This window comes from Poecilia mexicana, unplaced genomic scaffold (assembly GCF_051168715.1).
Source record: "Poecilia mexicana isolate PSO_F unplaced genomic scaffold, ASM5116871v1 scaffold_9, whole genome shotgun sequence".
Classification (NCBI taxonomy): domain Eukaryota; kingdom Metazoa; phylum Chordata; class Actinopteri; order Cyprinodontiformes; family Poeciliidae; genus Poecilia; species Poecilia mexicana.
The window spans coordinates 1,097,904-1,113,271 of record NW_028263378.1 but is presented as its reverse complement, the minus strand read 5'-3'; the positions used below and the strand labels follow the sequence as shown (position 1 = coordinate 1,113,271).

Sequence of the window (15,368 nt, the reverse complement as noted above, 5' to 3'; positions counted from 1 at the left end):
TTTGTAACACAATCAGACGACATCATACCTGCCAACTTCTGCTAATGTTAATCAGAGACAAGGAGCTGTGGACACAGTCCTAGTTGGGTCTGCTGCCCCAGGAATTAAAATAAAATCTACTCAGAACTATGCATTTCATTTGAAGAACATTTTTTAAATTTCACACTATTAATAAACCTAAAACCAGTGTATTATCGAGGTAGAAGTTCAGGATAATGACTAGTCCTCCATTTGCCATTAACCTGAACTTTATTTGAAAATCATACTAAGAAATTGCATCACAATGATTTTTATCTGAACGTTATGCGGCTCTTGACCTTTTTTCTTTAAACAAGAATTTTTGTCCATCTATGGAAAAGTGACATTATGAGTCAGAGTTTTACTATTTCAGTTCACAGTTTATGAAGTGGGTCTGTGGTGGTTTCAGTACAAAACTCCTTTCTATTCACACAGCCTGACGCTAACAGGAACTGTTCTTTAGTTTGACCTTATTTAGTGACTCCAGAGGTTTGGGAAATTAATTACAAAACAACACAACAGTCACTAATCAACTTTCAAAACGGAACAAGAGTAATTAACAAGGCTAAGGGCCACTTAAAATTGCCCATTGGAAAAAAATCACTAAGCATAATATTTTGCTTTGCAAATTATCATCTGAATAAAGGTGCTGATGATACAAGTCTGCTCCCTTATAGCTGTTTAAAAATATACACTGGTCTTTACTGTTTTCTTTGGAGGCCGGTTTCTAAACCAGATTTAGAGGGGCCCTGTAGTCAGTGTTTTTTATGAGACACTTAAAAAGAATTAAACAAAAACAGAGCAATATTTCATCATTTAACATTGTGAACCAAAGAGCCACTTGTGTCTCCAGAGATTCAGATCCTGATCCAGCAGATGGAAAGTCTGATCCAATCTCCACACAGCAGCTAAAAGTGCAGCACCAGAATTTTTAATTCATTAAATTAATTTTTATTAAAAAATAAATTTAATGGATTTTTAAAATACATTCGAAATAAAATTCTGAAGGTGTAAAAAAATATCCACCACTCAATATTTAAAAAAGACTTTTATTTAGTATAATTTCCTAACTGCCCCTGGGCTGCAGGTCTGGTGCATTTCAGCTTAGCATGATTTTTCTTCATTGATAGAAAGTCAGATTTTCCAAACTGGTAAACCACATTAATAAAATATTAGTGAAATAATGCATTAAATGACCACTGAACAATTATTCATAAAATATATCAACATTTCTGAATCAAACACACGGAAAGTCCTAACAAACGTTTTTAATGTAGGAAATATTTATGTATTTACTGTTAATCTATTAGTTTGATTTGTTCTTTAAATAGCCACTTATTTTGGCTAATGCTATTATTTATTAAATATCATCCAAACTCGACATCCTAAGCAAATAATCAAACCACAATAGTCAACTAAAATCACAACAAGAAACCGAATCAATCATAGCTAAATGTTCTGCACCATACCAGCCTCAGGAGATGATTGAGGATGAAGAGGCGCTGATTTCTGGTTCTTTAGGTTCTAACGGGTCTGCAGTTCCTCTGCTGATCCATTCTGTCTATCATACAGCAGCACTGCGCCATGACGTACACATTTTTGTGATTGATGTTCACAGTACGCATCCTAACTTAAATTGCGTCTTTTCACTCATGTCTGTATTTTTGAAAGTGTTTTTGCTTCTAAGGACGGTGGAGAATTGGGTAGAGGACGTTTTAAAAAGACGCGGGTTGATAGAGCCTTACCACGGCTGCGTAGTGTCCGTCTCTAGGCAACCGTGACGTTCAGCATCGGTCCGTAGCGTTCTAGGGTCCTTTAGCTCCTGCCACTAGAATTTAACTGACCTTAATATTTCCCGTGTTTTATTTTGGTCATTATTGTTAAACTTAGTGTTGATGTGAGTGTGATAGGGGTGTCTATCGGACAGATACGCATCGGTTCAATACAGGACGCACATTTAACGGCCAAATGGGGTGACTCCGTATTTTACGGGACGGGTGGCAGCCATATTCAGGGGTGCTGAGACACAGTTTTAGGGGTGTTAAAACACCCCTAAAACTGGGCTAGAAACGCCACTGATTTCCTTCTCCTTTGAGTCAATTCAACATGTGAATGATCTAGTAGTGTTTCCAGTGTCAAAACAAGTGAAATTGCATTTACTTTCCACAAGGAAGGAAAATATTACTGGACTCAGCCTGTAGTCAACAAGTCACTGAAGCCAGTTTGGCTGTCATAGCATAGGGTTGGGTAGTGAACTAAAGAATCTAATTTTCACTTCTTCCCACCACTTGTCCACAGACATGCAAGTATTTGACACCAGGTCACGGAAGGAAAATCACATTCCATTACCTTTTCCTTCTGTGTGTTTGTCTTTTTTAATGAGTGATGTGAGCACTCTTAATACTTTGTAGAGGACACTGCTTAGTCTTGGCATGGGACCAATTTTAAAGATGATGTTCCTTCATATGCTGTACATCTATTTGTCTTTTCTTACTGCCTCCCTCCCTAACCTGTAAATTGTTTGTTCAGATGTGGAAAAGTTTATAACTGCGAGTCAGAAAAACTCCAAGATGAAGAAACACGGACTGACGGCTCGGCCACTAGGGGCAGCAAAGAGCGTCCGCATGGAGAGTCTTCCTCCGACTGTCCTCAAAGGTACATTCCCACAAAACTACAGGTTTCAGCCGCTCTGGAGGGTTCATTTGAGAGATTTATTTGATTTAAATAAATACTGGGCTGCACAGTGGTGCAGTTGGTAGCACTGGTGCAGTAGACAGGTCCTGGATTTGAGTCCCGGCCCAGGGTCTTTCTGCATTTAGTTTACATGTTCTCCCTATGCATGTGTGGGTTCTTTCCAGGTACTCCGACTTCCTCCCACAGTCCAAAAACATGGTTGTTAGGTTAATTGGTCTCTCTAAATTCTCTTCAGTATGGATGTCCTTTACTGATCACGTGGTTTCAGACTCTATCAGAATTGGGCGTTACATCCCAATCAGGGAGCAGATACATATGTATATTTATTCTAAACCCAAATAGGAATACTAACTTAGTATCTATTTCTATGTGGTGGTACAGAGTCAGACTGTCTCAAAAAAACAGTCCCGTGTTTTTTTGAGACATAGGACTGATCCCGTGTTGTGCCATGAGATCCTGCCATTTCGCTGATGTTGTTGCTATCTTTGGCAACTTTTCAAACCTCTCTAGAAACTTTTTTTCAAAAAAGCAGCTAGTAACAAATCTCGCAACTTTCTCTGGTTTATTGGAGACTTGGTTACAAAATGGGAACTCTCTAATAGTACAGCAGTTATAGGAAGTGGTGAGAGCTGCCATGAGCCAGTCCTGCCTCCAAAGCACCTACAGATCGTCTAACAGCAGGCTCATCATGCAGCAGGCTGCAGTAGAGCAGAGAGGAAACCCACTCCATTCCATTAGAATCATGCATGCACAAAGCTGCCGGTGATCCCACTATGGATTACAGTAAATATAGTTTTTATGTTTCCTAATTGTGTTTATTTCTGAAACTGTCGGACCAAAATAAATCCTTTTGATCTCTGTGAATCATAAACAGCTCATTGATTCAACTCCTCTATGATGCATTCCTCTGATAACTGTCCTTTGGCTAAATTTGATATTATACAAAACTTTTTTATTTAGTGTAGGTTCAGGCAAAATATTTGCATCAATAAATTGACATTATTAAATTATTTCATAAAGTTTATTTGTAACTGTGATTGTTTCATGTATTTTTAATTACTCTTGCCTTGTCACAGTGTTGATGTAGATGGATAAATATGATATTTATCACCAGGGAAATTCCATATACCCATCTAGCCCATAAAACATCAGCACTAAATAAATAAAAACCCTACATAAAGCTTCTGATATGCATTGCTCTGATAGCTATAAATAACTTATAAGAAGATCATCACACAACCCGCACACATTCAGTGTGTGTAGAGTTCCCATCTTGTAACCAATAATACCCAGGTAGGTCTGGCTTAGAATGATGAAACAGAAATAGTATACAAACTACAGGTCCTTCTCAAAAAATTAGCATATTGTGATAAAGTTCATTATTTTCCATGATGTAATGATAAAAATTAAATTGTCATATATTTTAGATTCATTGCACACCAACTGAAATATTTCAGGTCTTTTATTGTTTTAATTTTGATGATTTTGGCAAACAGCTCATGAAAACCCAAAATCCCTGTCTCAAAAAATTAGAATATTATGAAAAGGTTCTCTGAACGAGCAATAAAAATAATCATCTGAATCAACAAAGTAACTCTAAACACCTGAAAAAGATTCCTGAGGCCTTTAAAAACTCCCAGCCTGGTTCATTACTCAAAACCGCCATCATGGGTCAGACTGCTGACCTGACTGCTGTCCAGAAGGCCATCACTGACATCCTCAAGCAAGAGGGTGAGAAACGGAAAGAAATTTCTGAACCAATAGGCTGTTCCCAGAGTATCAAGGCACCTCAGTGGGAAGTCAGTAGGAAGGAAAAAGTGTGGCAGAAAACGCTGCACAACGAGAAGAGGTGACCGGACCCTGAGAAAGATTGTGGAGAAGGGCCGATTCCAGACCTTGGGGGAAGCAGTGGACTGAGTCTGGAGTAGAAACATCCAGAGCCACTGTGCACAGGCGTGTGCAGGAAATGGGCTACAGGTGCCGCATTCCCCAGGTCAAAGGTCAAGCCACTTTTGAACCAGAAACAGCAGCAGAAGCGCCTGACCTGGGCTACAGAGAAGCAGCACTGGACTGTTGCTCAGTGGTCAAAGTACTTTTTTCGGATGAAAGAAAATGTCATTTGGAAATCAAGGTGCCAGAGTCTGGAGGAAGACTGGGGAGAAGGAAATGCCAAAATGCCAGAAGTCCAGGGTCCAGTACCCACAGTCAGTGATGGTCTGGGTGCCATGTCAGCTGCTGGTGTTGGTCCACTGGGTTTTATCAAGGGCAGGATCAATGCAGCAGCTATCAGGAGATTCTGGAGCTCTTCATGCTTCCATCTGCTGAAAAGTTTTATGGAGATGAAGATTTCATTTTTCAGCACCACCTGGCACCTGCTCACAGAGCCAAAACCACTGGTATTACTACTGACCATCGTGTTACTGTTGGCCTGCCAACTCTCCTGACCTGAACCTCATAGAGAATCTGTGGGACATTGTGAAGAGAAAGTTGAGAGACCCAACACTCTGGATGAGCTTAAAGCCGCTATCGGAGCATCCTGGGCTCCATAACACCTCAGCAGAGCCACAGGCTGATGGCCTTCACGCTGCATTGAAGGCTGCAAAAGGATTCCTGACCAAGTATTGAATGCATAACTGAACATAATTATTTGAAGGTTAACTTTTTTGGTATTAAAACACATTTCTTCTATTGGTTGGATGAAATATGCTAATTTTTTGAGACAGGAATTTTGGATTTTCATGAGCTGTTTGCCAAAATCATCAGTATTAAGACAATAAAAGACCTGAAATATTTCAGTTGGTGTGCAATGAATCTAAAATATATGACAGTTTAATTTTTATCATTACATTATGGAAAATAATGAACTTTATCACAATATGCTAATTCTTTGAGAAGGACCTGTATATTTTATTTATACATTATTTTACAATATTAAAAATAAACTTTATTCTAATTTAAAACCCAATAAAGCACAGGAACCCAGGACAAGACTAGAAACAATCTGAGACTTAACCAAAAGCAACTGCAAACCAAAACACAAGTAGAAACACAAATTAATGACACAAAATAATGTTAGACGACAAAAACAAATCCCACATTGCATCAACCCAGTCCTATAAGGCTGTGCCCCATAAGCTAATTCATAAAAAAAAAGAAATATGAACTGTCGTTCTGGTTCTGCAGTGCTTTGTGCTACAACTCCAGCTCTAGAAGACGACCTATTAATTGAGAGCATCTAAATTACCAAACAAATGCACTTTGGTGAGAGCATAATAAGCAACAGCAGCAATCTGTAATACCTAAAGGTAACAAAGTGTCTGCTGACATTAATAAAGCCATGTAAGGTAAAATGAAAAGGTACCTTAATCAGCCACACAATGGGTACATTTAGACGCTGCAGTGAGAAGCCACTGAAATGCATCCTAAGAGAAGCTATTAGAAATCACATCAAACAAACCAGTAGCAACAATATAAAAAGCGACCTGACATTACACAGAACCAGCCACAAGTGACATCAAAAATCCATTTATCCTACCAGCAGCACAAATAGCCACGATCCAGATCTTCTCTCAGCAGCCTGATGAGCATCTGACCGAGACCCAACTGCACACACCAAACCTGACAGACACTCTTAGATTGGCAGGAACACCCGGTGCCTGTATACACTAATGAACCGACAAAGCTGTGAAAGGGAAGTGAAGGTGGGGAAACGGGGCATAGATGTATTCAAGGGCCCCAAAATGGGTGGGAATTTACAGCCACTTTATGAAAACACGGTTTTCAACTAATACACCACCCGGTTACGTCAGTTAGGAGTTATCAACAAAGAAACCCCTCAGTGACTGTCGGATAAATAAACATGTCAAATGTAGTGTGAAACTATCCTTCACACTCCCTTCCATTTCATATCTAGGAAATGTTTATTTCCCAATAGCTTGGGGAATAAAGTTTCATTTCATCCCTACTAACCGCCAGAGGGGGTGCTTCAAGCACAGAAAGATCATTCTAGCGTAGGTTGAGAGTTAATCACAACCCTTGTGCTCAAGGCAGCTGGTAGCTTCTGTGTTTACCACTGTTCTCCCATCTCAGGGTATCCCCCCAGTATGTAAGCGTGGCGGCCCACCATGCTTTACTAGGCCCCCCGCCAGGCTAAGTGTTGCTTGTTTTTATTTTGAGGTAGGCTATATAGCTCCAAGGGTCTTGCCTAAGGACCCACACTGGATAGCTCAATTTCACTGTTGTAACTTTTTGCCCCAGCCTGGATTCGAACCCGGGTCTCCTGGGTGAAAGTCTGGTGACAGAATATGGACTGGAAGGGTTAATTATTACAGTGACCAGGGTTAGGTACACTAGTACTGTAATCACAGTACACTAGTACTCTTGAAAATGTGGCTCTTAAATTATTATATTTGTTGGGTTCAAACTTGTATTTTTTTATTGATATGGTTTTTTTATTGTTGTATTTTTTTTTTATTGTTATGTTTTTACCTTAGGTTCCCATAGCCGAACCAGTGCTAGGTTCGGCTACGGGAGTAAGGAGAAGGCAAGTGTATCAATGACCACAGACCAGAAAATACGTTTAAACTGCCAGCTTATTATTTTTGTAGAAAAAGAAAATTAACAATTATACAAACAGTTTACATACAATGATACAAATTCAATACAAAATAGTTCCCCTGTTTCTTTCCAAATATTTTATATAATCACTTTTTTTGAAATTTAAACCTAATGTTAGGTATTAAAGGATAGTATTTATTTAAACCTAGGATATAGTTCTATTTAAATTCAAGTTGATACTGTTAATCTATTTCACAGTTTGTTTTAATCTTTTTAAATCTATTTTAGTTTAGTATTCCATTTAAGAAGTTAAAGTTCTTTTAATTTCATGTTTAACCATTTCTTATTTATATTTTAAACCCAACAAACAATTTCACATTCCACACACTTTAACAACAGACACTGAATGTGGTTAAAAGGAAAAAACCAATAAAACACAACAGACACAATCCAGCAAAAGACCGAATAACTTGTGCTTCAAATCGATGTCTTTTCTCTCTGATGATCCTGAAGGGTTAATCCCGTTTCTCTGAATCCGCTGCTATTTCAGCAGGAAACATGGGCAGGTCATACCAGTTTGGATGACTTGCAGTGTCCAACAGAGGGCGTAGCTCCTGCCAGACAGGGCTCCTGGGTTACGGCTCGCCATCTTGTTTCTCACTAGCGGAATCCAACTCAGCAATCAACTCGGAATTTCCCGGTCCGATTTCCAGCAGAACCTTAAAAAGGCCTGGTTAAATAACCAACAAAGCATAACAAAAGTTCATTTAACTCTGCTTGGTACTGAATAAAGTAGTATACTCAGAAAATAAAATACACTTTTTAACTCACCAAGTCCAGTTCTGTAACATATAACCCCGAACGCAGTCAGGTTGAAAAATGCAGAACGCTCCTTCTCCAAAAAATGGAAAAAAATAAATGTTTTAATTGTCGATTTCTCTTATCTTTTCTTGTTCACAGCACAACTCTCTTAGCTTCTTTGTTCTCTGCTTCTTCTTCTGGCACCAGAGAACAAAGCAATCCGGTTGGCTGGAGCCAGTCACATGGGTTACACATCCATGTGACCCTTCAGAATAAGAGATTTATCTCACACTTGACCGTTTTAGCTGCTGACAAAATAAAACTATTTTATGCAGATTTTTAACCAAATAAAATATCATAACATGAAATACAACACTTATGATGTCTGTAATTATTACTTTTTATATTTTTAACTGTTTTAAGACATATTTATTCTCCTATTTATTTATTTATTTATTTATTTATATTTATCTATTTTTATGGAAAGGCTTACATTTAGTGAGGATTATGTTAACCTCGGTTACAATTTCACAAACCCCAAACATGAATTAATATTTTAAGTGCTTGAAGTGTCTATGAGTTGTAATTTAGGAACTGGACAGTTCTAGTTTGATACTGATGAAAAAAGTGGTGAAATCAACCTTTATTGAAGTTTTACAAATCAGAAAAATGTTTCACAAATAACAAACATGGTTCTAAATATTCTGCTATGAGAACAAAATAATTTAGTACAAGTCTGTAGAGTCTAGGTGTTGTAGTTTTTAACTAGAGTAGATTAAAGATGCAGAAGGTAGCAAAAAATTAGGTGGAATCGCCCTTTAGCCATTTCCGAATTCAAGCGGGAATCAGAAACCAACTTCAGCTTAGTTTCCGGACCTCCATCGGAATTTTGTGGGTCACGTGTCTGAAACCCAGCAATACCCACCAATATGCAAATTAAGCTATGTTGTCATCTAGCCACTTATTCCTTTTATAAATTATTGGATTGGCTGATACTCAAAATCAAATGACTTGGACTCAGACTTGGACAAAAACCTGATTGGGACATTCCTAGTCCTTAGACTTGAGTGTGTGCATGATTGTTTATCCTGTCTGTCTTTGTGTTGCCCTATAATGGACTGGTGACCTGACCAGGGTGTACCCCTCTTCTTGCCTGTTGACAGCTGGAGATACGCACCAGCACCTCTCACGACCGTGCATTGATATACATGTTAAATAATGGATGGATGTATTAAATAAATACTTGTACATTTTTTATGTTTTCGCATTTTTATTTATCTTTCATTTTACACTTGCACAGCACTTTGAAGTGCCTTGTTGCTGAAAATGTGCTATATAAATAAAATCACCTTACTTTATTTTGTTATTGGGAGAGTGAGAGACACTTGATTCTCTATTTATAATGTGTAGAATTATTGTTCTTAGCCCAAATGATATGAGAACTGGCATTACTTGAATTTTGATAACTTTAAAATTTCTATCATAATTTATATTTCTTTGAATTCTTCCTGACTGACTTTCAGACATGATTGAGTTGTGGTTTGAGAAGAACTGGGAACTGCCGGAGGACGTGGTGATGATTCCAGAGGAGAAGGCGGCCATCATCACCTTCAGGGACCCAAAAGGTTTCCCTCATTTTCTCTGATTCTTTATCAATAACTTGTAAATATAAAAGCTAAATGTTTCAGATTGTTCGATCTGCAGATGATCATCTAAACTGGTTCAACCCCTTAACTCTGTCATAGAATTTTTTTTTATCAAGGAATGATTATCTGTTTCATTAATAAGAGAAGGGTCAATCTTTGTCTTTAAGTTTCTTTATTCGAAGGTGAAAGTGTTCGAAGATCCATTTCACTGAATGCAGTTATGAGAAGAGCCCTGAACAACACACATTACCGTATTTTCCGCACCGGATTATAAGGTGCACCTTCAATGAATGGTCTATTTTAAAACTTCTTTCATATATAAGGCACACCCACATTTGGGTTGCCAATTTGTTCTGTACTCTATTATCACACATCCACATTTGTACAGAAATGGTCCCCAAGTACTTTATATAGTCGGCTGCCCCAGTCATTGTTTCACTCGCGGTGTTGATGTTGCGATATTGTGCCCAACTGCTTTCTGGGTAACACAGACCAACCGACACGCTGCTCTGTCCCCCCCTTAAATGTATTATCAAACTTTATTAACAAACCAGCGTTCTGACAACTATCCCAGCATGCACTGCACGCTTCTTCTTCTACGGGCGAAAATGAAGTCGGCGGCTGCTTACCGTAGTTGCTAGACCTGTTGTGGCTCAATATTGGTCCATATATAAGGCGCACCGGATTATAAGGCGCACTGTCGGCTTTTGAGGAAGTTGAAGGTTTTTAGGTGCGCCTTATAGTGCGGAAAATACGGTACATGTTTATATAATCACAGCTAAAAAAGGCACATCCAAATTCTGAACTTATCTCTATTGCCAGGTGGCAATACAAATAAATTACTACAGAGGCAAATCCTTACGCCATCTCATGCAACTGTCCCTCACCTCATTGGAGGCAACGATTTTTACTAGTTAAGACTTTTCGTCGGAGACCCACACCCTGCATGTGTGAGAGCTGACAAGAATTCCAACATAAACTTCTAGTTAGTTTTTATCAATAACTCATAGATGCAGGCTCAGACAGAACCTTCTAGGTTTTCTTTATCAGTAACAGAATAATAAAAACATTCAGATACATAATATTATCAATATAAACTTGGATAAAGTTAAAGTGAAATAAAGTTAAGTAAATTAAGATGAAATAAGGTTAAAATTACATTTTCTATTACAACTGTCAAACCAAAACACATATATAAGTCAATGAGTCCATGAAGACAACCATATCATCATGACAGTTAAGAAGTTAATGAAAACTTTTTATTGGTCACTATGTTGAGAATAGAGGTGATAATCTACACTAAAGCATTGCTACCAAGTCAGGCTGTTGAATTACTTCAACTAATTGAAGAAGTTTTGAGTTTTATTTATTTGCTTCTTAGATTGAGGTTCTATGTCGTAGCTCTTTAATTTCTTGCAATCCAATCACAGATGACTCCAGCTACTGGGATAACCGCCTGCAACTAATACATTTAATACTGAAAGCAGCCAATTAGAGGGAATCAGTTGCAATGGAAACTAACGTGTAACCTGGAACATGGGAAAATTTGGCCCAGGTTCCCATATAAGCAGTGGTTCCTAAAGATTTTCTTCTGGGCCCCCCTATGGATTGCAATAAAATCCCCTGCACCCCCCCACCCATAAAGAAAAAAAAATCAACTGGCCACACACGTCGTTCAACCAGACATAAACCTACTCTTGTGATTTGAGTTTTCCTGTGTGTTTATTTTAGGTTTCTGTCTAGTCTGCCGTCAGGTTTGTCGTTTTATTTTACCAGTTGCTACCAGCTCTGAGCATTTAGGCTTCTGCTCATCTGCGCTCCCTGGGATTTTGGACTTTTGTATTTTTTTGTGGATTCATCATTAAATTCATCATTTTTTTTCACTTACCTGGGTCTCAGCATCTACCACACCACCGCCTCTCAACCGTACCTCATGACAGAAGGACCCGACCACAAGTATGTACGGTGAGGAACGGTAAGAAAGAAACATCAGCATGGACCTTGCGGGTTGTGAAGAATTAATAGGAACTATTAAGGGTTATGTGGAGGCTAGGGCTAAGCCATACTCCACCTGCCGATGACTACGCAGATGGTGTTATCATTGGAATATTGGATTCCACGCCTCCCTCCGCTGGGTTCGGTGGAGCTGTTGCAGGAGGCAGAGACTCTGTTCCATTTTTCCGCTCCACCACCCCAGCTCCAGCCACAGTCCCCATGATCATGGAGTTCCAGGAGGCCAAGCTGGCACCTGGCCGACAAGTGGCACAGCTGGTGGCATGGCGCGCCCCAGTGAGTGGGTCGTCGCCTCCTAGTGGCCCCAGAGACTTTTTGTCGCCCCTTAATGACTCCAGAGACTCTTTGTTGCCTCCTAGTGCTCCCTCTGAGTTTAGACCCCTAGTTCTCCTTCCGAGTCTTCTGCTCCTCCTAGTGACTCCTCTGAGCCCTCTGCCGGCCCCAAATGGCTCCTTCATCGCCTCCCAAGGCCCCAATGGCTTCTTCGTCGCCGGCCACCTGGGAGCGAGCTCCTCATACGCCCGTGTCGCCCACCAGACCCGCCTCCAGGGGTTTGCTTCTTGCGCCTGAGTCAGCCGCTGGACCTCCCATGAGGGGTCCGCCTCCTGCACTGTTCACAGCCATCCCAGCCCTGATAATTTTTTTTGTTGTGGACAGAATTTATTTTGTGCTTTTTGGGAGGACTCTAGCCCTCCTCCCACCGTGTTTGAGTTTATTTTGTGTCTTGGAGTTTTTGGGCATCTGGGAGCCGCACTTGAGGGGGCGTTCTGTCATGATTTGAGTTTTCCTGTGTCTTTATTTTAGGTTTCTGTCCAGTGAGTTTTTGTATTGTCCTGTCTTCCCCTTGATTGTTCCCAGGTGTGTCTCATTCCTGCTCATTCCATCTGGAAATCGGGTTAAAACACGAACAGTTCCCCGAGAGTTTTTATTTTTTCCCACATTCATCGTGCCCCCCCACTATGGCACAGCACCCCCTCTAGGGGGTGTGCCCCACACTTTGGGAACCACTGGCATATAGTAACATATAGATGAAGAATAACTCAGCTGACTTATTCTTCATCTGGATGTATTAAACCTATTTTTATTCTCATAGACATCCTTTATGTAATGAGCTCATACATTCATTATCCTGTTTTAGGTTTCTATGATAGACAGAATTGCAGGGTAAAGAACAAACAGGTGAATGTTAGACTCAAATATTTTTGATAAGAGTCAGTTATGGATTCATTGTTAAAAGTTATTGTTTCGACCACTGCCTACTGCCATTTAAATTATATAATAATATAGTACTCTAGTATTATCATATAAGTGCTAAACTCTTACTGAATTATCAGCTAATAGTAATTATTACGATAATGGTAATTTCTGATGACCTGCATAAATTAATGAATTTATTTAAGATTCTCTTCTACTAAATTCATCCTTTCACCGCCTCTCTCTGTTCTTGGTGTCTTGCTGCAGTTGTTCAGAGCATCTGCGTTAAAGAAGACCATGTGATGCGCTCCATCCCCGTCAAGCTGTACGCGTTCTACGAGTCTCTGGGAACCGCCCTGTACGGCCAGGCGCGGCCAGGCTGGAAGATGCCGGAGCCCGTCACCCAGAAGATTCTGCCAGTGATCTGGAAATTCCTCCTATTCAAGAAAATGCTGAAAAGCCTCAACGATCAGATGCGGCCGCATTTCTGCAGCTTAGATTTGGACCAGCCTGAGGTGAAACTCGGCCCCCTGCCGAGTTTTTTGAGGCAGAAAAGTCTGACTACGAAAGACGTAGACAGCTGGGCGGAGGCAGCGAAGGACGCCTTCTGCAAACTCCTGGCCCAGTACTCGGCCTTCGAATGCGACGCAAACACAGAGGCATGGAAAGCTGCTGAGAAGGAAGTCCGCTCGGTGGTGAAGGAAGACGCCTTAGTGGAGTTCGATCCATCCAGAGACGTGTTGACGGTCGCCGGCAGAGCTGACGATATAAAGAAAATCCGAGCTCCCGTAGAAAACATCCTTCTTAAATTAATGAGTCACATTGAACAGCAGACCAAAGGCGTGACTGAGCGCCTGGACTTTTCTCCTGCGTATTTCCTCATCCTGACGGAGGAAGGGCTGCAGAAAGCTGCTTCTGACGTTTCTCCTGAGCTGAAGCTCTCGTTCAACGAAGCCACTGGGAGGTTGACCATTTCGGGACTCCCTGCTGAAGTTTACCAGATCAAATCCTGGATCCTAGAGAAAAATCTGAACATGAAGAAGAAAACTCTGAATGTCCCTGCAGGCCTCCTGGAATACCTGCAGCAGGTGAACCCCATGGACATGTCAAAGAGCCTGTTCACGTCCCAAGGCATCAGGGCCATCTACTGCACAGAAAGCAGAGGCGTCTTCTTACTGGGGAGCTCTGACAGAGCCCTGGCCGATGCTGAGAGCAAGATGAAGAAAGATCTGTTTGTGCAGAATCTGGATGTGAAAGATCAGGAAGTTTTGAACCGTCAGAACTGGAAAGAGCTGAGAGGGAAACTGCTGGACACCTACAACTCCTCCAACAACAAAACGGTCATCATTTTGATCCACCCAGAGAGAAGAGACAAAGTAACAGTTGCTGGATTGATCAATCCTGTCAAAGAGGTGAGCGCCAGTCTGAGGGAGTTCATCCAGAACTACTCACAGGTTCAGGAGGTCCTTCGGGTTGAGTCCTGTGCCGTAGCTCAGTTCATTCAGAAGAACAGACACGAAGTTTGGTCCAGAGTCGCCAATGACAACAAGGTGTCTGTGACCTTTGATCCAGAACGACCAAAGATCGTCATCAGCGGGGCTCGACTTGATGCCCACAGAGCCAGATCCATCCTCCAACAACTGACCTCTGCTCTCTTTGCTGACACCTTAACTGTGGACAAACCTGGAGCAAAGAAGTACTTCCTGTCCCAAGGAAGCATGTTCCTGCCTCCAGTGATGGCAGAGTTCAGCTGTGTGGTGATGCTTCAGCCAGAGATCCAAGACGATGAAGAGGAGGAGGAAGGGAGCGTTGAAGAGAAGTTCAACAAAATCACATTTCTAGGTTGTTCTGCAGGAAGTAAAGACTTGTGTCAAGGGTCTCCAACTTTAGTCCTTAAGAGCTACTTTTCTGCAGCTTTTACATGCATCCCTGTGTAACAGGGTTCTTCTTCACTCCACTTTCACAGGCCGGCAGTGTTGTGTTCAAGACCACCTAACCCGAGACCAAGACAAGACCGAGACTTTTAGGGTCCGAGACCAAGTCAAGACCAAGACCGAGGGAAGTCGAGACCGAGTCAAGACCAAGACCGGCTACAGCTACATGACACAATAAAATGTAAAATATGATCAAAATTGCTTCTCAAAATAATCTGAAAGACCCATATTCCCATAAAAACACCTAGATATTAAATACTTAATACATATTACCAATATTAAATATTCAATTTCTGTGCTACAATGTGTGATGGTCTCGTGCCATCCCTAAAAACATAACGCCCTGGGCATTTGCCCATATTGCTCATATAAGAAACCACCACTGTCTGCACCATTAAACATAGCAATTGAGGCAATGCCCTGACGGTAAATAACGCTCAACCATGAACACTGACCAAGGAGCAACAAGCAAGAAGTAACCAAGCAGAAGGTGCTCACCGTGACCGTTCTC

At 40.8% G+C, this 15,368-nt stretch overlaps 1 protein-coding gene across 1 annotated transcript in view; it reads left to right on the top strand.

Annotated features, from left to right (window-relative positions):
• The window catches only part of LOC148157560 (protein mono-ADP-ribosyltransferase PARP14-like), a 42,565-nt gene that overhangs the window by 6,342 nt on the left and 20,855 nt on the right, over positions 1 to 15,368 (top strand). Inside the window, exons 10-12 of the mRNA XM_088008574.1 lie at positions 2,548 to 2,673; positions 9,594 to 9,695; positions 13,191 to 14,765. Of these exons, the coding sequence (XP_087864700.1) occupies positions 2,548 to 2,673; positions 9,594 to 9,695; positions 13,191 to 14,765 (1,803 nt within the window). The remainder of the gene's footprint in view (positions 1 to 2,547; positions 2,674 to 9,593; positions 9,696 to 13,190; positions 14,766 to 15,368) is intronic.